Here is a 25159-nt window from a genome sequence, read left to right as displayed (position 1 = left end):
GTTTTTTGTTTTTTTGTAGAAATGCATTTAATCACCCTGGATTACTTCATCTTTTCATTTCCCCCGTTGCGAGACAAATAAAATATTTTGGATTTCTGATCTGTATCAATACTGTTGGTTCATTGTTTTAATTTTAATACTTAACATTTGTTAAGCTAAAAATAATGTTGTATTTTTTTCTTGCAAGAAAGCGAGTTGCCAATGTGACATGACTACTCTTAAGTCAAGTAAAGAATCTAAGTACCTGTGTTCCATAAGGGTGGGCATTTATTTAAAAATCTCAAATACCATTCATGGTTAGGTTATCACTCCTGGTGCACAGATGACCCATGGAAATATACCAAGCTAAACAGTTAGAGCTTGTTAAACATTTTGGCTAATATTTCATGAACCATGTGATCAAACAAAGCAGTATTAAGAAATGCAAACACTAAAAGCAAGAGATGTGCAGGATTTGCAGCCCTGCTTCTTCCCTTTGCTCTACAGATGGGGTTAAATCAGGTCAGGGCTGTTTGAGGCTGTTCGCCGGCACATGGGCCAATGCTCTGCCATTCTCAGCCTCGCACGTCTTCAGCTATTTATATGTTTACAAAAAATGTGTTTAAAGTGCATGTTATACGCAGAAAGTAACTAAATACATTTACTAAAGTACTGTACCCAATTACAATTTTGAGGTAATTGTACTTTACCTGAGTCGTACCATTTAATGTTACTTAGTACTTCGACTCCACTACAATTCAGAGGTACATCGTGTACTTTTACTCACTACATGTATTTAATACCTTTAGTCACTTTACAGATCTGGATGAATGATGTGAAATATAATCAGCCCTTAAATCAGACTTTAGTTCACCTGGAGTAAATCAGCAGCTACCCTGCAGTATACAAAGCCATTCAAACTAGCTGCACCTTTACCAGCTCTGAGAACACTTTAATGATCAATAATTATAAAACATATCAGATATTATTCTGAAATGGACCAATCAAACAATGACTACTTTCACTTTTTGTCCTTTAAGTATATTTTCATACTAATACTTTTTACTTTTATTTGAGTACCATTTTTAATACAGGATGTTTACGTGTGATAGAGTATTCCTTCACTCTGGTACTTCTACTTTTACTTAAGTACAAGATCTGAGTACTTCTGCCATCTCTGCGTGCTAACCACATAGAAAACTCCATATCAATTCAGGTGCTCTTAACTAACAGTCAGTCAGCAGCCACTTTTAGAGATGTTTTGACTTCAATTTACTCCTAATCAAGCCTCTTCATTTTGATCTCCAAGCGCAGCAGATTATTTATATATTGCAATACAGTAAAAAGTAATATTCAAACGTCCTTATTGTACATTAGCAGCGTTATAGCACAACATATGAATGGGATATTAAAGACAGAAATGTGTAGCTGGTGTGGAATAATGTGTGCTTATTGAGTGTGCATGCATTTTTGTCTTGGGGCAGGGTTGGGGTTGGGGGGTTCATGAGCTCTAAGTCACCAGGGGCCCCTGGAGGTACTTATTCGGCTTTGAGTTGCGTGCTTTCTTCTGAGCTCTGAGGGAGCTTTGCAAAGTCTTAGAAAATAACACAACCAAGGAATTATGTGAAAAGCAATATAGTTATTTCTTTGGTGCTTGACTACATATACTTAAAGTAAGGATATCTCAACCTCCGTGGCCCCAAAAAACTTTTGTTAGTCCCACACGTTTTTGAAAGTGCAAGACTGAATTATTGAAATGCCCGCGCAAAATGAATTCTCAACAACCACTTTGCTTAAAAAAGTAGCTTGAATTCCATTGAGAAGAACAAGACAAATGGGAAAAACCTCAAAAATAAGCTACAGTGGAATGTTCTTACTGTATATGATTTCCAGAATAGAAAATACAGATTTGCATTCTGTACTGTAGAGATCAGTGCCATTATGCATTTGGTAGGAGTCAGTGCTCTTCTATAGCCTACATAACAATTTTTTAAACGCTTTTAAAAAATGTATTTGCACACAATTTCAAACACTATGACTTAATGGGAAGATCCATTTCATCTGTGGTGCAGGAGTATGAATTATAAGAGTCTCGGTGATAGTAATGCTATCGAAACAAAAGAACCATCCTTTAGAGAAGGCCGATATATCTATACCTCAAATACCTGCCACTCAGCAACTCACCCTAAAAACATGTAGATTAATAAAAAGCTCTACAGGTAAGAGAACAAATATGTATTTTTGATTATTTGGCGTGAACTGTCCATTTAACTCAATTATCCAATGAAGGATTTAATAAGGGCCCCTAGACTTAGTGAAAACAGTCCCAGTTGTTTGTCAGTACTCTAGATATTTACTGTACCTAAAGGCAAGGGATTGTGGCTCTACCTTAAGGACATTGTAAATATCTAGAATGTGCTGACAGTCGCTCCTTTTCTAATGCAGATCAGAATCAGATTCAGAATACCTTTAATCGTCCAACAGAGGGGAAATTTTCATTTTTACAGCAGAAAGAGCCAAAGACAGCTTAATATTACACCAAGATACTAAAAAAATATATATACAAGAATCACACAATTGCAAAATACACAAAAATAAAAGTATAGCAGCCAGATATGTATTGCACAGTATTTAACACAACAGGGGGCGTTATAGTCAGTGCTGTTATATGTGTAGGGGTCTACCGGGGGCCATGATAAAGTCTGACCACTGCAGGAAGGAAGGACCTGCAGTATCTCTCCATGAGAAACCGCACGTGCAACAGCTCTGTGAAACAGCTCTGTGAAGGAGCTGCACAGACGCTGAGCAGAGGAAGCAACAGAGACCTTTTCACATGGCCTTTCAACTGACCCTACAGAGTGCAGATCACAGAGGCAATACACAGACTAAATATGGCCACAGGATTATACAGGTCATGATGATTGTCATGAGGTGCTGTATGTGTTATTGATACACCATGGTCATGGTGAGTGAAAGTTCATGTGACCGAAACGGGGCGTGACCTACAACGTCAATATTGATTGACGTGGTGTGCTCGACCAGGAAGCCACCAGTGACATCATTCTCCAGAATTCCCCTCCAGGAGAACGAGGAGTGCGACGAAGAGAGAGCAGAAAACAGAAAAATAAAGGAGTTATCCGCTGTCTGATACCCCGAAGTGTTTAAGACGATTTTACAACCAAGACATTAAGGTGAGACTGACTCTGCTTTACCAAACCGTGGTATCATGCCCCCGCTAGCGGTAACTGCTACATGTAGGTTTCGTTTACCTAGCAAGCTAACTTAGCAGTTAGCTTCCTTCCCTGCTGTTTATATCGGAACAAAGACGGTCTGCTTAGCCTCTCAGCTATAAGACACTAGTTTAATCTTCATTTATATGTATTTTAACATGTTCTAACTTGAATATACCATATAATGTATAATAATATATATAATGTATAATAATATATATGTCTTCTTAAAACAGCTAACGGCGGTTGGTTAATTTTTAATGACTGCAGTGAAGCACCATAACGTTAGCTAACATGTCATGCTCTTACTCAGACGTTAGATACACTTTAAAAATAATTACGTTTTCTTCATATTAGTATGAAGCAAATGCCTTATTTATTATAAGTAAACTAACGCCACTTAAGCCCTGCGTGTTATATCTGAGCCTACGTTGTTAAAGCGATATACGGTAATCTAGGCCATGTTTATAAAGGATAACGGTATGCAGTTTGACCGCTTGATAGGTACAGTGTAAGGGTGTGGGTCAGTTCACACAGCAGTGGACCTCTGTGCCGTTTTTAACGCTGTCCATCATACTCCCTCCCACTCCCTCTGTCCTCTCCCCAGCCATGTCAATAGACCGGAATAAGCTGCCAAGAAGAACACATTCTTGTATCTAACCAATTCGTTCAGGTTTCGTTAGCACTGTCGTTCCTTTCCAGTTTACACCAGAGCCACATACTCTCAGGCTGAGTAGCAATGAGCTCAATAGGAATTTTGGTAAAGTAAAAGTCCTGATTTCAAAATGTCTCGTAAGTTAAAGTTTATGCATCAAAATATACTTAAAGCACAAAAAGTACTTATTCTGCCCAATTACCGATTTCAGAATAATATAAAATACAGATGTATTATCAGATAAATGTACCTCAAGTATCAAAAGTAAAAGAACAGATATTTTCAAAGTATTATATTATTATGGTTATTATATTATCCTCTTTTATCTATGAAAGAGCATTTTAGTGTTGTAGTTTGTCAATATGGACCACATTTAGATAATAGAAATACTGTGTAGATTAGCAGTACAGTACTGCATTATACACACTGCGTTTGTATATGTAAAGCGTAACTAGTAACTGTAAGTGTTAAACTAAATATAGCGGAGTATGACATTGGCCTATGAAATGTAGTGGAGTAGAAGTATAAAGTAGTAGCATTAAACACAAATACTCAAGTAAAGTACAAATAGCTCCGAAAAGTACTTAGAGGGAAGCCTCTTCCTGAACTGCTGTAAGAAAAGCAATATCATGGATTTGTGTACTTATTGCACTTCCAATACACAATGGAAGCTTAGTTAAAAAGAGCAGTTTATTGCACTTATAAGATACACCACCAGCTTTGTACCCTTGTTTGGCTTTGTTTATGTAAAAATGTAGGAAATGTCCTTTTACCCTTCAAAGAAAGTCTTTATTTTAACTACAGCAGCAGAAGTGACTGAAGGATTAGGTTATGTCATTGCAAAAGCTGCCCGACCTCATCTTTTTTCCAGGCTTATTCACATAAACTCTGGCCAGCTAGTCGAATTGAGGGTGGAATATAAAGCGAGCAAACAAACACAGCTGTAAAGTAAACACTAGAAGATATTAAAATGCCCTTCTGTCCTCACAAACAATGATGCACTTGTGTGTGAGGAGTGAGGATATCAGAGTGGAGTAGTGGCTAGAGTAGCTGGGAGAGTGGTAAGAACGATTTGCTTATTTTAGGGACTCATGGGGTGTATTTTTCTCCTACTACTGTCAAAATGAATGTTGACCACATATCCTACCACTGTGTGCACAGGGCATGACATCATGGACTCATAATTCCACTCTGTAAAACATTTATATAGACTTTTTGTTATAGGTTATTTTGGCACACTACGTGTTTTTGTAGTATGTTCTATGGTTGGTCATGATGTCTGTTTTTTGTGTTATAAATATAATCATCCTTACTTTGTTTTCCTGTTTCTTACTGAGCAAGATTATGTGCTCACATGTCTTGTGATTGTGACACACATTTGTCACAGTGTGCTGGGAAAATGGTTAAGAAATCAGTAATGCTTCCATAACGGGAAGTGCATTTACAGGTCATTCTTCAGTGGAATTCTTGCTTTTTTTCCTAGAGAATCAGAACTGCTTATAAAGCGGATCATGCATTTGCCATAACTCATTCAATACATTTTGTTTGCCATTGTCATTTTTAAATTCAGTGTTTCTGTTATCAGTTAATAGATTCAGTCATTTAAACAGTTTACGCCGCCAACAGTTTGACCTCATGTTAACTTACACTGAAATAGGGGAATAATTTAGCACAGGTATTGAATCGCTACTCAGTAGTTGGAATACAATCTGAATTAAATAAAGTATTGAAATATAAATGATTAAACATTAAACAGAAAGCAGTTGTCCTCTGAAATGTACTGGTCCCACATAACCGTACAAACACATGCACTTCTACATGCTTACACACATGCACAATCGCATGATGACAGCAGCTTTAACGTATTGCCCAGCCCAAGTATTTTGTTTTGAAGGAAGGAAACATAATAGCTACATTTAAAAATGTAAGACGATTAGATTTTCTATACTTTGTTGATATTCTATAGAACAAACACCTGAAACAATAATTGGCAGAATTGGTATTTTTACTAATGAATGAACGTTGGTTTTAAATCTGACGGACCAAATCTGAAGTCGGGGCATCATTTTGATGGATTAGAACAGTGACTGTGGGTCCTGCTGCGTATGCTGCAGGACTTCCGCCCCATGTAGCGGGTGTCTGCAGGATCGGTAAATTAAATCCATTCTTCAGTGTTCTTGGGAGGCCGTCGTTATTTGTGACTTTGTTATACTTGCTGCTACTCCCGTTAACTTCCAGAAAGTTACTATGGCCCGCTCAACCTCTCTGTCGCTCTTACACATGCACATACGTATCCCTCACTCTCTCTCTTAAAGGGACAGGCTGCCTTAGTCTGCATTATGCTACCATTACAGTTTAGATAGTAAAACATCGGCCATCGGTATCGGCAAAAATTGGTATTCTCAACATCGGCCAACATTTTTTCAATTGGTGCATCCCTAATTAACACTAATTGGATATTCACATGAAATGTCTTTTAGCATAGTAAACATAGATTATTTTGAGAATTACTGTATATCAAGTCAAATTATTGTTGAATTGGAGTTACACCAACAGCGGTCAGACTTGAATGAACATGTGTTTATTACCTGACATTACACTACTGCTTGTCTCAGCAGTAAGTAAGCTGACTGACTGATAACTGTCACTTCCTGTTTCTACTTTAGGCTGCTGTTTTGTTTATGTGCCATAGAAATGATAACTCCTGAGTCTAGTTTGGCACATTATCAAGAAACCACACAAACCATGCATTAACCATTGTCTTTGCCTTTTAGATCCAATGTGTTTTCTCCCTCCACCCTTGATACTGATGTATTAAGTGTTATGGTAGTCTCCTATATGTACATAGACTCTTTTCAGTGTAATGCCATTGGTACATCAACGGAAGGTTTTTTTATGAAAACAGTGCAGAAATGAATTTGCACGATGTTGATGTGAGAATAAAATAAACATGCATTTCAAGCATTCTCAGTTTTTATAGCTGTGGTTTGTACTAACATATCCTGAGCAGAATATCTGTTTCAGTCGTATATGTTATCTCTGCGTCATGTCAGGCAAGTAAGCAGCTTTTTGTTCATAAAGAAGGAACAGGATGTTGCTCAAAGTGGCACACAGATGCAATCCAAGTGGAATTATCAGCCTATTACAGCATCCTTTCAACATCACAGTTTCATAATGATTCAATGTAAATATAGAATATAGCTTAATGGAGGGAAGAAGTAATGGATGACATAAAGCTTTTATGAGTCAATGGTCGGCAAGGTTTATCTATCTAGGCTGTTATCCCCGACAGCAGCTGCCATCCCTCCTCTCCCAGGGCTCTCCCCTTACAGCTGTTTCTGTTTTCTCCTCAGGATGTCCCTGTATCCATCCCTCGAGGACCTCAAGGTCGACAAGGTTATGAAAGTAAGTGTGATTGAATTGAGTCAATAAGACAGAGACATCTGTCTGGAGATGATAAGCTCTGTTTTAGGCTAAGCTAAGTATATTTGCTACTTTTAGCATGATTACAAAAGGAGCTTATGCCTCCTGATCCTCTGGCACAAAGAAAATATGGAACCTACTGTAGAGCTTAGAAATGCAGCAAATTTGCACAAATGGTGAAAAACACAGGTTACTCAGAGTTGCTACATTTTGTGACTAGTATTACAGTGGGGCAGTAGCTGGCTTTTAAGCTCTCTAAAAGTTTAAAGAAAAGCCTCCTGGTGATTAAGGTGTTGAAATAAGTCAGAATTCAGGTGAAAAGATCAAATAAATGTTCTACATTATCTACACTACAGTTGCATTTAATTTAATTTCTATCTACACTGTGTTACCAGTGTTACACAGTGTTTGTACATGCATGAATGACATTGCTTTGCCCATCGCCCTGACCTTTGTTTTTCTTTTAAAACCCCCAAAACTCCTCACAACAGCATCTCTAATTCTGTCCAGTAGCAGTATGAGAATGTTTTTGGAGCTTGACCTATTTTGAGATCCAAAGGTCAATATGTAAGCCTCCCAAATAAATTGAAGTCAGAATACAGTCTCTTAAACCATGGAGGGCCCTTTAACATTTCCACGTCATTGAAGATATCCTTTGTTGCCATGGTACGTTGTTGTGGAGGATTCTGCAATCACTTTATCTGATTACTAAGAGTGGGATTGCCTTTTGTACACTGGATTAATAGTTAGATACACTTAACTCACAAATGTTTAAAGTCATTCCTTAATTCTTGGTTTGAGTGTATTTAAAAATGTATTTCAAATGAAAAATACTGTTTCCTTTACAACCCTACATCATTCATATCTCTATTTTTCTTGTTTTTTGCTTGCTTATATCTAATATTCCCCATTTTAAGTTCAAGAACACTTCAGTTAACTAGTGTGTCTGATTACTTTCTAGGCCCAGGCCCAGTTTGCCCAGACTGCCGCCCCCATGCCAGCCCTCCCAGAGGGAACCTACCAGCCCCCGCCTGCCACTGCTGGGATGCCTGGATCCAGTGAGTCTCGCATAGAATGTTGAACTGTTTTAAAGATAATTGTATCCCCCCTATTGTGGTTCCAAATTGTCAGGATAACAAGCTGAAACCAGTTTTTCTCTAAGGTGTAAGAGTTGTTTTCTTCCTTATCATGTTTTCTCTTTTCCCTTCTTACTTCTGCTAGGAATTTGCTGGTGTCTGTATGTGGGGGGTCTGTGTTTCTGAGCCTGTGCTATTCTTAGGAGCAGAGCAGCTTTGTAGTATTAGGGCTGGATAAAGAAGAGTTGAATGAAGAACTGGAATAGGAGGAGCTATGGGGCCCCCCACACCGGCTATGATTTCTCTCCATCCCTCTGTGTTTGTGACTCTTTATAAATGTTTCTCTGAGCTTCTTTGAAAGCAGACATGCACTTTAAGCCAGGCTGACATGGAAAAAGAAGAGATAAAGGAGGATTCATCCTCAAAAGATTAGAAGTGGGCAGCAGATAGGCAAGGGTCCTTTTCGAGTCCTCAGTGCTTCTACTTATTTTCACTCACTTCCCCCCTTCTCCCTCTCATTCAGTTTCTCTGTTTGGATGCTAAGTCCTGTGGGCTTTCTGTCTTTTGTTTTTACCTCAGCTGAGTGAGCTATGAGTCACCATGGAGACAGGCTCTGGCAGTTGTGCTCGGACAGGGCATGATGGGAAAAAAGGAGAAGAGGGAGAGGAGGTGATTTGAAAAAGAAGGAGGAGGGAGATCCAGGGGTGTAGTAAGCTAGTGGAGAAAAGGGAGGAATTTGTTTGAAAGGGAGACATCAACACGGGAGCGACCCAGATAAGCTAATGCTAACAAAACCTTTATTCTTCCTTATGACAAGGTTTTCTTTTATCAACCATAGAAGAAGCATACCAGATAAAAAGGAGGCCCATTCTTAAACAACCCACATCTGTGGCAGCAAAAATTGAAATAGGGATTTGAATAAAAAAAAACCCGTAAAGTTTCCAAGTGGTAATATTCTTGTTGGCACTGTCCTAAAGACAACTGGTTCTTTTTCATTCCCCTCTGAGCATAATAATTACAAATGTAGTGTCTTTTCACTTTCCGAAGCAGGAAATCTATTCAGGTATTTATAATAAAAGGATTTCCCAATTGTCCTCAAAGTCATTTCAATTCCCAGCTCCTTACGCCAATAAATGTGCGAATAATGAATATAGCATCATCTGGGGACCTTTAGCGGCTTTGAATTGTTCTTTTTGGTCGTTTTGGTTGTTCCATTTCCCCTATGGAGGACGGTAACGGCAAGAAACTAACATTGATTATCTTTGGTAACTGGGGACATCTACCCACAAAGGAGCTATCCTCTTCCTGTTTTTTTAGCGCTGTGGTTGACGCACTTACTGAGCCTTCCTTTTCCCACGTCATGACACCCAGTGCCATGCAAAATTGCATAGTGAAAGGAAATGGTTATAAGTGACCAATATAAACACTGATTGGGTGAATATTCTATAGCCTTAACATTATACATCACCATTTACCTCATCTTGATAAGTTAAAGTAACAACAATCATGTATCTTTAAAGCATCAATAAGACACTTCTGTTGTGTAATTTCTAGTGCTGTCAAACGATAAAAAAATGTACTCGAGTTAATCACAATAACATGTTGTGATTAATCACGATTAATCACAAGTTTAGAATACTAGTATTTACTTGTATTTTTGGGGGGAGATAAAACAAATAAAGAAATGCATGACAAACTGGTTAGAGGAATCAAAGTTTTTACTTCATTATAAGATCTCAGCTTAGTTGTGAACTAGAATCTATTAATTTGCTGAGTAAGAAGTGTCAGGGAGTGCTTGGCATTGCCCACAACATTCGTAATGAACTGCAGACTAGAAGGATTAGCAGACAACCACATAAACACAGTTACAAAGTGACGTCTGCTACAAAGGGAATGTAAAAAACTTGCCTGTAAAGAGTTTGCAAAGTAACATCTCACCCAAATGAATGCTGTAGTGAGTAACAGTGGGCCTATTTAAGAAACTGAATGTCATAGTGTCATAGTCTTTGAAGATACAAAGTGAGCAGTCCCTTTTCACACTCTTAGTTGAATAAGATTATTTTAAACAGCGTGAACTTGTGTGACATGACTCCAGTCAACCTGTTCATACACTCTACTTTTCTTTCAACCAGTTGCTCAGGCAGACCAGCTTGTTGACATTTTCAGATGACAGAGCGGACCTCTTCTTCTGCACAATGTGGCCTGCCAAAGAAAACAGTCTCTCACATGGCACTGTTGAGGCAGGTGTAGCCAAGTACCTCTGTGCAATATGGGCCAGCTTACCATGAGCACCTGTGTGTGCCGCCCACCACTGTAGTGGACATGCCTCTATGCCAACACTAGGCTCTGCTTTATACCTGTCTACAGTTTTGTCTGTGGACAGTGCCTCAACATCAGACTCTGACTCTGACCCCATCAGTAGGAGGGCCATCTTCTTCTTCTTTGGTGGCTCTGGTTCTATTTCCTCTCTGGATGGCTGTGATGCAGGTTCTCTGTCCTTCAGCAACTCACTCAGCTTTTGCCACACCTCTTCCCTCTCTGCTCTGGGCAGGCACCTGAGGTCCTTGAATCTGGGATCTAGAGCTGTTGCTACCTTTAGCCATAACAGGTTTGTGTTGTCGTTTCGTCTGTTGAGGTCCTCTGTGAATGCAGTCTTGAAGCGCACTATGTAGGCAGGGTCAACATCTGAGACCTCCATCGTACGCAAGAGGTGGGAGAGTGCAGGCAGCACTACAGAGCAGGACACATATTTGTCACCACCCAGGAGCTCAGTGACATACTTACAAACACACAAAACCAACAGTATTAATGACCACTTTTAATTCATTTAACACCCATTTAGGGGACAGGCCTAAAATTATTTCTGAAATACAATAACAAAGTGACTGTTATATGAATTGTATTTGCCAGAAAATAAAATTGGAGATGATAAGTATTGGAGATGTGAAGTCACCTTACCTGCATGGCTCCAGCAGTGCCAGCCTGTCATATTCAGCTGAGGTTAGCATGGCTAAGTTGTGCTTCTGCTGTGCTAGCGTTGCCTTCAGTGGGTCTTTGTTGTTTTGGACACGTTTTATCATTTCGAGAGTTGAATTCCAGCTCGTGGGTACGTCCTGGACAAGTGACTGCTCTTCTTGCCCATGAGAGGCTTGCTGAAGTTTCAGCTCTGCTGTGTTTGCAGGACTGTGTTTGAAATGTCCGACTATTTTACGGCACTTGGCTAAAGCACCGTCAAACCCGCTGTCACGGAGAGACACCTGTGATTACCCTCTGTATAATGTGCGCTACACAGGGCATGTGCTCGAATGGTAGACTCCTTGCTCCCGCGATCATATTGCACGCGCTGTCTGTTCCTATAGTGGTGACCTTGTCTGTAATCTCCCACTCCTTTGCAACTTCAAGAATCTGACTAGCACATGCTCCTGCAAAATGCCTTTCCTCTGTTTTCACCACACCTAAAGCGAACGAGTGCAGTTGCCATTTGTCATCGATTAGGTGTGCTGTTACACCGAGGTAGTTATGGTTGCTTACTGATGTCCAGTGGTCTCCAGTCAGTGCAATAAATGTAGCTTGTGCCAACTGCTCCGCTTTCTTTGCCTTTTCGCTGCCAAACAATTCATGAATTCTTGTGACAATAGTTCCCCTTGCAGGTGGCTTGTATGATGGGTCATCTGAGGCGATCTGGATAATACCTTGAAGCCCCTGGTCTTCAACGATGTTGATGGGCCTGCAGTCAACGGCGATCCATTTAGCGATAGCATTGGTTAGCTTAGTTGTTGTCGCTTTGTTGACAGACTTGCCCTTGCTGCACTCTGCCAGTGTAGTTTTGGCTTGATGCTGTCTCATTGCTAGCATCAGCAAAGATGTGCTTTGCCCGAAGATGGTACTTCAGGCTTGTTGTGCTTCGGTGGAAAGACAGTTCATCACTGCAATATGTGCACACAACTTTGGTTTTCTCTAAACTTCCGTCTGGAAGCTTTTTAAAACGAAATGTACCGTTAAGCACACCAGGGAACGCCTCCTCAGTCATCGTGTTATCTGTGTTTGTGACGCCTTTCAGTAATTAAGCCAGGTAAACATGCGCGCTGGAATTACGGTAGGAAGTTGGGGTCAAACTTGATAATATGATTAATTTGCGTTATTTTTTTTAAACGCGTGGTTTCAAGATTAATCGCGGGCGTTAACGTTGACAGCCCTAGTCATTTCTAATTAATAATGTGAAAAGAAGGGTCAAGGGCTGTTTTTTAAGAACTGTAGCTCAAGATAGACCTCTGAGAAGAAAGGGGTCAGGGATGGTTACATTCAAGAACAGTGAACAAGTATTACGTAAGATAATTGAAATGATTTTGTTAGATGAGGAGCCGGTGTGTGTGGGAGAGGTAATTGATAGGGATGGGGATAATTCAGGAGAGCACAAAGACATAAATGTAGAAAAAAAGTGATCCAAAAAAGTCCAGTCAGTGGAGGAGTACAGGATGAATCATGATCTCATTTGGCTGGCAACATGTGGGTGTTTCTCTCTCTTAATGTTCAGTACCTTGTGCAGTGGGGGAGTTCTGAGTGCTGGGGTGGAGTGTGTATTGGGTTGAAGTGACTTACTCACACCATGTTGACTTTAGGCTTGACCCCACCTACTGTAATCATTGCACAGTCATTGTTGTGGAAACCAAAAGAAATATTGAATATCAATATGAGTATTGACTTCACAGAATCACAGAGCTTCTCCCTGGTACTGTGTGTCTATCATGTTGGTTAATGAAATTATTATTATTATTTGCATTATTAATTATCCCACTAATTATACATTTTAAATCTATATGTACAGACTTTGTTGATATTTTTGCTTTTGTGTAAGAGGTTTGGTTGGATTACTGGTCCTTGAAGATATCCATAACAAATCCTGCGCGGTGTGATTGGGTAAATTAATAAGTGACACAATAAAACAAGTTTGAATTGCCATCGACAACTTCTGTTATACAAGAGCAAGAGTCAACAACCTGCTATGAACTCAATGCCAACGTCAGCATGCTAACAATGACATCTCAGCAATAAACACAAAGTACATTTGAGGGTGAAACCATGGCATAGGTTTAGCCTTTATTAAGTTAAGGTAGATGCTTGTTGCTTGAATATGGCCGAAAATGCACTCTAGCCCCATAAAGGACTGTTCCTTTAGCCCCAGTGTAATCATATACTGCACATAGAGGCTCCTTGGTACTTTCAAAGCTCATGAAAACACTCTATATGGATAGTTTAATTCCAATAATTGACTTGCATGCACATTTTCATTTATGTCATTTTGCAGCCACTGGCTGATTTATTTTAGGATTATTTTCCTACCTCTGACTATAGTACTCTCCTTACGTGTCCTTTTACCTTTGCCAGGATAAATGCAGTCATCATTGCTCTGCTGCAAGCGCAACAACAGGCTCTTGTTGCCAGAAAAGTGATGCAGTCACGCAGGCAGGCAAGACGAGGGACAGACAGTGAGGTAGACGAGAGGACAGAGGAGAGACACAGCTTAATCCTGACTTTATTTCACATAACATTTTATTTTGTGTCGGAATTCCAAGAAGAAGCTTGGTTAATATCTCAGTCTCAAGTGATACTCGCCCAGCTTTTTACCTTAGGCTAAGACAAGAGGCAGCTACCTGACCGGTTTAATTCCTCATGTCTTAAATACTTAAGGCATTAGCAATTGACATAACATTCTCAAGGCATTAACACTGTATTACAAACGTTGTGTTTAAAAGTCATTGTTATTTTTGAAAATGAATGCAAACACAGCAATGATAGCTAACACTTATTAAGATTAACAGATTAAAGGGGCCTCTACGTCATAGCAAAGACATAACTGATGCCAGGAAAGTTTTACTGCACTGCATCGCAGCTTATTATCAGCATTCTTTTAATGAAGGGCTAAATGTAGCTGTGGCATTACCCTACTGTGATGGAAACAGTGAGATCAGCTGAGGTGTGTCCATTACAACAATGCTTTACACGTGTGAATTAAAACCATTATAAAATGTACCGTCAGATACAAACTACTTCAATGTGGAGTAAATGCTAATATAAATCCTGTGTAGGAAGTAGAGGTATGGGTTTAAGCAGGGCATATATATACCATATGTATTCATCTATTCGTTATGTAACATTGGTTTACTCCTTTCCCTCTTTCTACGCTCACACTACACTTGCTCGGCTTCCCCCATCTTGTTTTTCATAGCATGTCCTCAGAGCTGCTTCATATAGTAAACAGGTCTCTTCACTCAGGTGTATTTCCACAGACCCTAAAAACTGCAGTAATTAAACCGCTCTTAAAAAAGAATAATCTGGACGCTTCAGCAATGAATAATTACAGGCCCATATCAAAACTCCCATTTCTAGGTAAAATCATCGAAAAAGTAGTTTTTAAACAACTGAGTCATTTCTGGGATGCAAATAACTGTTTTGATTTGTTCCAGTCAGGCTTTCGACCGCACCACAGCACTGAGACGACTGCTCTTGTTATGGTCTTGAATGACATCCACTTAAACTCAGACAGTGGCAGAATCTCAGTGTTAGTATTATTAGATCTCAGCGCTGCATTTCACACTGTTGACCACAACATATTACTAGACCGACTAGACTTTCGGCAACAGTTGTAAATTGGTTTGAATCCTACTTAAAGGACAGGAAACAGTTTGTTTTTATAGGCAGCTACACATCAGAGCTGACAAATATTACATGTGGGGTTCCTCAAGGTTCCATCTTCTCTTTAACATCTGCATGCTACCACTGGCTCAGATAATCAAAAGCAACAAAACAAGTTACCATAGTTATGCAGATGATACACACATTTACATTACCATTTCACCAGGAGACTATGCTTCAATTAAAACACTGAGTAAGTGCATTGAACAAATCAATGACTGGAGGAGTCAGAACTTTCTCCAATTAAACAAAGACAAAACCGAGGTAATTATTTTTGGAGCGAAGGAGGAACGACAAAAAGTCAGTACTGAGCTTCAGTCAGCAATGTTCGAAACAAAACGCCTGAAACCTGGTGTAGTCATGGAGTCAGACCTGAACTTCAACAGTCACATTAAAACAGTTACTGAGTCCGCCTACTATCACCTGAAGAATATATCTAGGATTAAAGGACTAATGTCTCAGCAGGATCTAGAAAAACTTGTCCATGCTTTTATCTTCAGTAGACTGGACTACTGTAACGGTGTCTTTACAGGTCTCACTAAGAAATCCATTAGAAAGCTGCAGCTGATTCAGAACGCTGCGGCTCGAGTCCTCACTAACACTAAGAGAGTGGATCACATCACTCCAGTTCTGAGGTCTTTACACTGGCTTCCTGTCTGTCAGAGAATTGATTTCAAAGTTCTGCTGCTGGTTTATAAAGCATGGAATGGTTTAGGCCCAAAATACATTTGTGATCTCCTGCTACGTTATGAACCATCCATAACTCTCAGGTCTTCTGGGACGGGTCAGCTTTCTGTCCCCAGACTTAGAACTAAACAAGCCTTCAGTTATTAAGCTCCAAATATCTGGAACAAACTCCCAGAACCCTGCAGGGCCGCTGCTACTCTACTACGTTTAAATCCAGGCTGAAAACATTTCTTTTTGCCGCTGCTTTTAATTGAACTGTTCTGATCTAATATTGCTCTGTGACTTTTATTCATGTATTTTATACCTGTTGTGCTTATTTTGTTATCTTTGCTCTTAAATGACTGTTTTTAAATGTTATAATGTGTTTCTGCTGCACTACTTCTTAATGCTCTTAATGTCTTTCATGTTTGTAAAGCACTTTGCCTTGTGTTGAAAGGTGCTATATAAATAAACTTGCCTTGCCTTCATCTCGCGTTTTTCACCAACTTATCCTCTTCCTTCCATCCATCTCTCTGTTTTTCCAGGCTTGTACCCAAACCTGGAGGAGCTGGGAGACTACATGGGTCTGGCCCTAAACAGTGATGAAGTCCAGAGGAACCTGGCGTTGATGCCTGTGGCTGACAATGTGAGTATTGGTGTATGTCCGGGGGTGTCAAAGCATCGCAAAACATCTCAAGAATGACAGACAGAAGCCCCAAGCATCAGCATTAAACAGACTTCACACATCTCCTTCTGGAGCCAGAGAAATAATAATCATTTTTTAAACATGCAGTTACAGCTGGGAGGCACCATTGATATCGTTGTTACTTCCAAAAAGTATTGAGTTTATAATAGAGTGGTGCAGTGATGATGTGTTTTTGAAGGCATATGCAAAGTTAGCATCACAAGGGGCTCCCCTGACAAAATCAGTGGATTTTCCCATTTTGGAATATGGCAAACACATGTTTCTGATACTTTCACTATTTGTTCAGTAGGATCATTTACACATATTAACCCCACTTTATGATTTTTAAGTGTAAATGTGATCATCAGGAGTAAAGAGCTAACGTTAGGCTATGAACAAACAGCATTATGGCTGTGCATCACATCCGCTAAGCTAAATGCGCATAGATTTCATGGAACACTTATTCAGGCATCAGAAGAAAACGTGAAAATCTATACAGCTTGAGTTAATCACAGACCGTATTCTAAGCATCTAGTGGTCAAAATCTCACTCATTTCTAGGTTTTAGGACTCATTACTGCACCACTCTATTTGTGTCAAAAAATGAGAGCCATGTTATGAAAGATGAATTCTGAGACTGACTCATCCCATGCCTGGAACAGAGTGTGGGAAGGTGTGAGCTCTTCACTCCCCTGCATGTGTGTGAGTGTGTAATTCCTGCAGATAGCTCTCACAGCATCATATGAGCTGGCATTCGACCATCTGTGTTCTCTGACATTTGCTGATATCTTCAACTATACTAATTTCTTTGTAATGGTTTTATTTTCTTCATTGTTAGTACAGAGCATATTTATGATCCAGTTTTCAAAAGAGCTGCTTAAAGCATTCCTGATCTCTCCCACTGGTGGAGGGGGAGATGAAACTGAATCCTCCCACACGCCTCATTTGATGCAGCGTTCCTTTTTATCTCCAGCTGCATTTTAATGGAACATCCCTCCTAAATCCTTTCTTCCTCTCACCTCTTTCTTACCCCCACTCTCCCTTTCTCCCCCCCTCCCCCCTGCAGCAAGTGGCAGTGCCCTTCAACTCAGGTTACAGTGGGATGGTGCGGCCTGTGACGGGGGCGGACGTCGGCATCATGAGGGCAGAGATCCGCCCCGGGCTGCGGGAGGTGATCCTCTGTAAGGACCAGGACAGGAAGGTGGGGCTCCGGCTCAGAGCCATTGACAACGTGAGTCAGCAACACACACACACCTGTTCTCTCATTTATTATTCAGCGACTTACTGTCATTAACGCCCTTTCACAACATGCTTCCTTATTCCACTTTTCCACATACGATACTCTGCTTCACTCTAATGTTTTACTCTTTCATGATCCATCATGTTGATCACTAGGGGTTTAAGCAATGCTAATTTAGCAGCTAATGCTAGGTACGGATAAAGTAATCGCCTATTACGTCAACAATCTTTTGGCTGTGATGTGATTAACCCATTTACTCCTAAAACAAGACCCACCTCATGTGTATTTGAACCAATGACAGTGCATTATATGCTGTATGCCTCATGAAAATGACGACAAATCAACAATGTTGCGCTACGCTGCAGCCGGCAGAAGCTTCAAAGCTGCGCTATGCAGCAGCCGGCAGAAGCTTCAAAGCTGCGCTACGCAGCATCCGGTACAAATGGGTTAACAGGGATATTTATTCATTTGATTAGATTTGAATGCATTACAAGCATCATGTCAGAGCTGTTTATCCAGAGTATCAGCTTAATAGTCTTGTAAACAGATACTGAACAAACATACAAAAGGTATCACTTCCTCATGTTATTCCAGTGTAGGAGATGGTGGACCAAAGGCACAGTCATCTTTATGTTATGTAAAACACATCAAGGTGTAACCAAAGCTTATACTGGGTGTCGGTATTCCCCGTTAGTCAAATTTAAGAAAGAATTTTCCTGACTCACTTTTGGTTGTTTAACCCCCCTGGAGCCCAGCAGGGACACATCCTTTAAGACACATTATACAGACTGAGAAGTTCTTTAGCTTACTCCACTAGCATAAATCTTTCCTAGGGTTGATTCAGCATAAAGGGGTGCCACTGTCTTTACATTGAAAACTCCCGGAAGTACTGCGTTACTGTTGATTTGGAGATTTATCTCTAGATCTTCAGCAATGCCACAGTGCACACAAAGTGGTTCCTGTGACCTTTCACAGTGATAATTAAGTTAATGTTTGATATGTTTTGCAAACAGACCTGTCTTTTGTCATGATACCTGGGACACTTGCATCGTGTATAAAACTGAAGTAATTACACCATGGTTAAGTTGGCAACTATAAAAGGGACATGGGGATGTTTATTATCAGTGCCAAGAGCAGTGAAGAATGAATGTGCTCCAGGAAAACCCAGAGTGAATTTTGATCCATGGCCAGCCTGCAAGTGGTAACAGGCTCTTTTGGTGGTTAATTATTCAGTTTGTGTTAAGTCGCACTAATGCAGCCTTTAAAAAGACTGGAATGAGTCGGCAATAAAGAGAAGATTCAGTGTATTGCTTGAATGACACAGCACATTTAACTTTAGAGGGTATTGAATCGTCAAAATGAAAGAAGTCATTCATCAAATAGTTTAGTTTTATTGCAGGAACATCAGGTAACTACTTAATTTGAGAGAGTGGTTCAGACACAAATCTTCTGATGGTTCTGTGCAGTTGAATTGTTTCCGTATCTCTTCTCTCTTGATGTAAGTTTTATCTCCTCTATGTCCTTGCCTCTTTCCTCTTCAGTTGCTCTTTTGTTTTCTCTCCACTATCGCCGTCCGTCTTCATTTCCCTGAACTCATTTTGACTGTTTTTACCGGTTGCCTATCTCCTCTCTCAGGGAGTGTTTATCCAGCTGGTGCAGGCTAACTCCCCCGCGGCCCTGGCTGGCCTGCGTTTCGGGGACCAGGTCCTTCAGATCAACGGGCAGAACTGTGCCGGATGGAGCCTGGACAAATCCCACAAGGCCTTGAAGGCTGCGGCCGAGACCCGCATCGAGCTGGTGGTCAGGGACAGGTGAGGACACAAGATGACAGCAGTTTTTCCTACACCCTGTATCATTCAGCCTCACTTTTCATGCCGACCCTGAAGTTCACACATCACAAAGGCTCCCTCGACAATAAGCAATTTGATTTTGGAATATTGTGAAAAGTACTGAGACAAAGAAAGGCAGTTAGCATCTTACCAGATGTACAAATGAATCAGTGAAGTGTTATTTATAGTATAATATAAGAATATACGTATGACAGATAGCAACAAGTATTTACATGTATTGGTATAAACAGTAGTATAGAAATAGAATACACACAGTATACTACAGAAAAATGATGAGCGTCACTGGCATTTATATAAACAATTTGAATAAATTTGAGTATGCCATAGAAAATATAGCTGTTTGGACAGTTTCATAAATAGACTACGTAACTATGATAATGTGCAAAGTCAGTCGCTGGTTATCGAAGAGTTTGTTTGTTAATGATATGTTTTATTTTGTAGACCAAAACGTGAAAATCTGTCCAGCTTGCGGTAAACACAGACTTTATTCCAGGTATCGAAAAGACACCTTTGAAAAGGGAACCTTGAAATAATCACTCATTTCCTGGTTTTCGACTCATTCCTGAAACACTGTGTACCACAGTGCAAAGTTGTTAATGGCTTAATTTAACAGTTAGGTTTAGAATGTGCTTGAATTTCGATTTTCTCCTGGAGAAATCCTTGATGTTCAACACCTACCATCGACGCGATTATTCATAAAAAAACCTTTTAATATTTTAAATGAAACAATGAAAATTCAAACCTGTTCTCATATCTTGTTTGTTGTCTGCTGCCATGTAATACCTTAAATACCTCGAAAGTGTTGTATTTTACTCTTGAAAGGTCCCCTATTATGCAAAATGCACTTTTTGATGTCTTTTATACATAAATATGTCCCCGGTGTGTAAGGAGACTCACAAAGTGTCAGGAAATACAACCCTCTCTCTTTTCCTCCTTACCCACATCTCTGAAAACGGGGGTACAAACGAGCTGATCCAGATTTGCTTCAGTTATGATGTCATAACTGAAATGTGGGCTGGCTTTACTTTGAACACCTGGCAACGTCCCGCCCACGTGACACGTCCCAACCTATCGTCCCCCATATACAGTCTCGAGCTATATCCCCTCCGCAGCACCTCTGTGTGTCTGTGTGTTCAGCAGGATGTCTGCAGGACGGACTTAGAGTTGTTGTGTATATAATACATATAATGTCTCTGTTCTAGAGGTAAACACTGAGAAGTGTTTCAGAAATAATGCTGGATGTGGTTTTGAACATAATATGGGGTTTAATCACGGCAGCATTTAGCTGAGTTTCTCTGTTAGAAACTTCTCTCTTCAGACAGAGATCATGATGCTCCAAAGGGGCGTGGCCAGCTTCAGCTCAGCTCAAATTTAAAGCTACAGTCACAGAATCAGCACTTCAGGAACAGGGCTGAAATAGAGGGGTATGAAGCATACTACAATGGGTGATCTGTTTGGTATTTTGAGCAAAACACTCACAGACATGTTCTGCATAGATATTGCCCTACAATATATTGTTCAAATATAGCAGAATAGGAGACCTTTAAGTTTGGTCTCTCTTGGGATGCTGAGAGGTTTGGCTCCCTCTGCTGGCTGCTCTGCCACTGACACTTTGCTCTCTTTGAGTTCTGTTTTCACAGACATTATCAAAAAAAGTTTATTTTTATTTGATATGTTCCCATCTGTTTATTTATTTAATTAAACAGATATAGACAGACATACTTTGTCAATGAAAGAGTCTCAGGATAAGGCTTTATAAACTGTACACCAGTGGATTACTAATCCCTTTCTGTGTGTCTCTAGGCCCTTCCAGCGCACCATCACCATGCACAAAGACAGCTCCGGACACGTTGGTTTCATCTATAAGTCCGGCAAAATCACCTCTCTGGTAAAGGATGGCTCTGCCGCCCGCAACGGCCTGCTGACTGACCACTACATTTGCGAAATCAATGGACAAAACGTCATTGGACTCAAGGTCAGACCCGTGTTTCTGTATCTGAATCTTTTGACCAAATTGTCATTGGTGATATAAACTGTTTACTGAGTGCATAAGAAATGCGTCAGACCCTTCATTGCATTGTGGAAAAGGAGGATACATTCAGAACATGCGTGATGATTTAAATGCTTTCTTGCTAATATGAATTTTGCATTGGGATGGCTGCTTGCAAACCTACAGAATATAGCCTAACAAAAGGAGTGTGCGGCGGTTTTGAGTAAGTGAAGCATCTTCCAGCTTCAATCTGTTTTTGAACGTGACGTGAAGCTCAATGGTGTTTCGCTTTTTGTCAGTAAAGCATCCATAGTTTGCTTTGATTCCTGTCTGTTCTCTGGTAGGCATCTAGTTTTCCCCGCCCTGTAATAAAGGCTTAAATGTTTTTCAAGCCCAAATATTTAAGAAAACTATGATGTGGTAGCTATATATCCTCACGTCACTGTTCCTGTGTAAAAATTCCAGGATTCTCAGGTGAAGGACATTCTCTGCACCTCTCCGACCGCCATGACCATCACCATCATGCCCAAGTTCATCTATGAACACATGATTAAGAGGTAAGGCTTTGACCTTTCAGTTCTAGTGTGATGACCACGTACGTGTGTTTGCTCCTCTTTGTCCACGGCTAATCTCACATACTAGAACACCCATCACCCTGATATTTTTGGTGCTCATCTTTCACTGTATTTTTCAGTTCCTCTCATGGTCGTTGTGATTCACAATTTAAAAAAAGCTTTTTTATTAACAGTTTTGTACTATCATTGACTGCTGATACCTCACTCCTCTTAATCAACCAGTTGTATCTAAAGGCATTTCTGTAATATGCTAGGCTATGAACATGCCTTAATAAGTCCTGCGTTGTTGCTCAAAAACTGACATTCATAAAAGTCATATTTTTAACCCCAACCTCTGCTGATTAGTAACCTGTAAATGAGCCTGGAGGGACAAATAGGTGATATTCACCTTGCACAGTTCTGATCTAAATGAAGTGTTCTCTCCTGGTTATTAAAGATAAGTTATTTTGTTTATTTAAAAACATTTCTTAATCTGTTTTTACTTTAAGTTTAAAGCTAAGGGAAATTCTCTAGTGAAGACTTATAGCATGGGCTTGTGTAATATATATATTTTTTCATGCAGAGGTCTATTGTTAGTTTTTATTTATTTGATATTGTTTACTTTTTGATCAATCATACATCTACATGGGTTGATGATGTCATTCCTCATATAGCCTTCCAAACTAATTAATTCTCGCGCTTAATAATAAGCCTAAATAAGAATGGACCAGAATTTCTTCTATTGGTCCTGGGACATCTTCCCAGAGACATTGACCAGCACCAATTCCATTAGTCAACAGAATGATGATTTCCCCAAATTTGCATCCATATATCGCTGAAGATGCAAAATTGTGTCATTAGCGTTTTCTTGTTTGTTCATTTGACGTCTTCCTTTCATGTTCGGCAGTAATAAGTCAGGGTAGACAGGAAGTGGACCAGGAAAGCCAACAATGTATCTTTTTATTCCTTGGGTCCGACCAAGTTAACTAAGAGCACCTTAAATCAACCAAATGTGAGGATTGATTTAGCACTGTGCTATTCACTGACAGGTTATGGATGTGATTTGTGGGGTTTATTTTTATGCGCAACGAGTCGTGTCATATGCTGTATGTAAAGCCCCTGCCAAATGTGTAATATCGGAAAGTGGGCTACATAAATAAAATGTGATTGATTTGATTTTGTTTCCAGGATGTCGAGCGGCCTTCTGCGCTCAGCCATGGATCACTCCGTCCCAGAGGTGTGAGGACGAGGAGGACCGTAAACTGTCAGGATGTCTTCAATACAGAGATATATCTTTCTCTCTCTCCTCCTAACTCAACTCTAAAACTGTCTCTATCTTTATACCACCTCCTGCATTACAATCAACACCATTTCTTTTAACATCTTTAAAATGCCTTTTTTTTCTATTCTTTAGTTACTCAGTATAGTCTCTACCCTGCTACACTTCCCACATCTCTGTCGACGCATCTAGTACTTTTTATATGTTAACCTTGTAGTCGAAGTATTACATGTTTATTTTTTCTATTTGAGATCAAGAACCGTACAAAATGTTTTTTTGTTTTTGTTTTCATGCACACCATCATAAGTCCAGAGCTTCCTCCTCAGTATGGAGATGAGTCATTGGCACGTGACGTTTCCTCTTGTCAAAAATGCTGTAAAAGGCCAATATTCAGGCATCAGAACCCTACTATGGAGATAGCGCTGTGCTCCCAGGCCCTGTACTTAACCCCCGATGTGTGTAAATAATCTGAATTAACACCTCGTGTAGAAAGAGTTTGCTGACTTTATTCCAGAGTCTAGTGTCATTTTTACTTGGCCAGTAAAACAGGTTTTAACAAAGGTGTTGTTTTTAGTTTATACCAAATATTGGTAAAAAATGTCGATTTTGTCATCAAGATTAGTGTTTGTTTTTTTTGTGGATTCCCAACATTTCTACAATATAAATAAATTCTATGCAGCAGTTTCCAGCCTCTCCAGAAGATGGCGAGGTATCATAGAACCACATTTCCTGTCTCTGCGGTGGAATGAGGCTCTGATGTGTTGTATTTGTAGGTACTGGGAACACAGTGTGCACATTCCAGGGGAAAGTGTAGGAAAAAAGGTGCAGTTTGTTGCCTTGTGCAGCTAGGACTTAGCCCTGTGCGCAACACCATCAGAGCTACGAGCGATGAGAGGCACAAGTAGGCGGGATCACAGTGCTTCAATGTGATTGGCTAGGTCAGTTAAAAGGCGTTAGACGGTTTTGCGCGTCATCATTTTTTCAAGGGAATTGTTTGTGCTGGACGGACCCACTAAGTGCACTTTCCACTTCCTTTTTAAAGGTTGTCTTTCCTGTATCCATTTCAACAGCTGTGCTTTTTTATTGTTATTGTGTTTGTGGTGCCTCGTGGAAATGGAGGAACTCATAAATCGTGTATGTTAACCATAGGAAACTGCTGAAATTTGATGCTGAACATCATCCGCTCAAATTGAATGCATTTAAATTGCCCATCCTGAGTAAGAAGTCAGTGAACCTGCTCTCCTTTGCTGTTAGAGGACGCCCCACCCCCTGTAATATTCCCTCCCTGACTGATGAGCACTCAGTCGTCAATTTCTACTTGTTATATAAAAATTTGCTCCTTTTAATGCTGTTCATGTTCGGATGCATGTATTGGTTTAATTTTTAAGGTATGCAATCTGATAAACATCACTGTCATTCTGAAAATGCTAGAAAAAAAATCTAAAAGTTTATATACGAATGTAACCCAGATAATATTGTAAAACAATAAACAGTCTTTCTGTTCACATTGGATTCAAAGTGTCTGTCTTCCCCTTTAGGTTGTTACGTTCATCTTAATCACAAAACCTGTTGTGCTTTTTTGGGGTTTTCCCTTTCCTGCTATAGGTTTTGGTGCATGTAAATGGTCTGCAAAGGCTAAAATCCCTGTGTTCCCTCCAGAGGGAGTTTCTCTCAGACTAGGCTCTGGTTTCAGACAGAGAGGAGCTGCAGCACAGGCAGTGTGAGAAGAATAAAGAGATTTCTGAACATTAAAGCATGGAGACATGTCCAAGTAGAGACAGAAAATACAAAGATGAACCTGAACATGAGCAGAACGTCTTCTTTAAGTAAAATAGCTATT

The 25159-nt window shown here is 39.9% G+C and overlaps 1 protein-coding gene across 1 annotated transcript; it reads left to right on the top strand.

The window, feature by feature from the left end:
• Positions 1-2933: 2933 nt before the first annotated feature.
• sdcbp2 (syndecan binding protein (syntenin) 2) lies at positions 2934-24824 on the top strand. Its single transcript, XM_063879628.1, has 9 exons — positions 2934-3170; positions 7218-7269; positions 8249-8345; positions 16268-16368; positions 17473-17637; positions 19282-19457; positions 21300-21471; positions 21952-22043; positions 23229-24824. Exons 2-9 carry the CDS (start codon positions 7219-7221, stop codon positions 23281-23283), a joined length of 909 nt encoding a protein of 302 aa, XP_063735698.1. The 5' UTR covers positions 2934-3170; position 7218; the 3' UTR covers positions 23284-24824.
• The last annotated feature ends 335 nt before the right edge of the window (positions 24825-25159 follow it).

The sequence above is a fragment of the Eleginops maclovinus genome, chromosome 1 (assembly GCF_036324505.1).
Source record: "Eleginops maclovinus isolate JMC-PN-2008 ecotype Puerto Natales chromosome 1, JC_Emac_rtc_rv5, whole genome shotgun sequence".
Classification (NCBI taxonomy): Eukaryota; Metazoa; Chordata; class Actinopteri; order Perciformes; family Eleginopidae; genus Eleginops; species Eleginops maclovinus.
The sequence above is the reverse complement of the archived record's forward strand: the minus strand, read 5'-3'. Positions and strand labels throughout refer to the sequence as shown.

Coding starts and splice junctions, on each gene's coding strand:
- sdcbp2 (XM_063879628.1), top strand. CDS start 7,219: ATGTCCCTGTATCCATCCCTCGAGGACCTCAAGGTCGACAAGGTTATG. Junction 7,270..8,248: donor AGGTCGACAAGGTTATGAAA/GTAAGTGTGATT, acceptor ATTACTTTCTAG/GCCCAGGCCCAGTTTGCCCA. Junction 19,458..21,299: donor GAGCTGGTGGTCAGGGACAG/GTGAGGACACAA, acceptor GTGTGTCTCTAG/GCCCTTCCAGCGCACCATCA.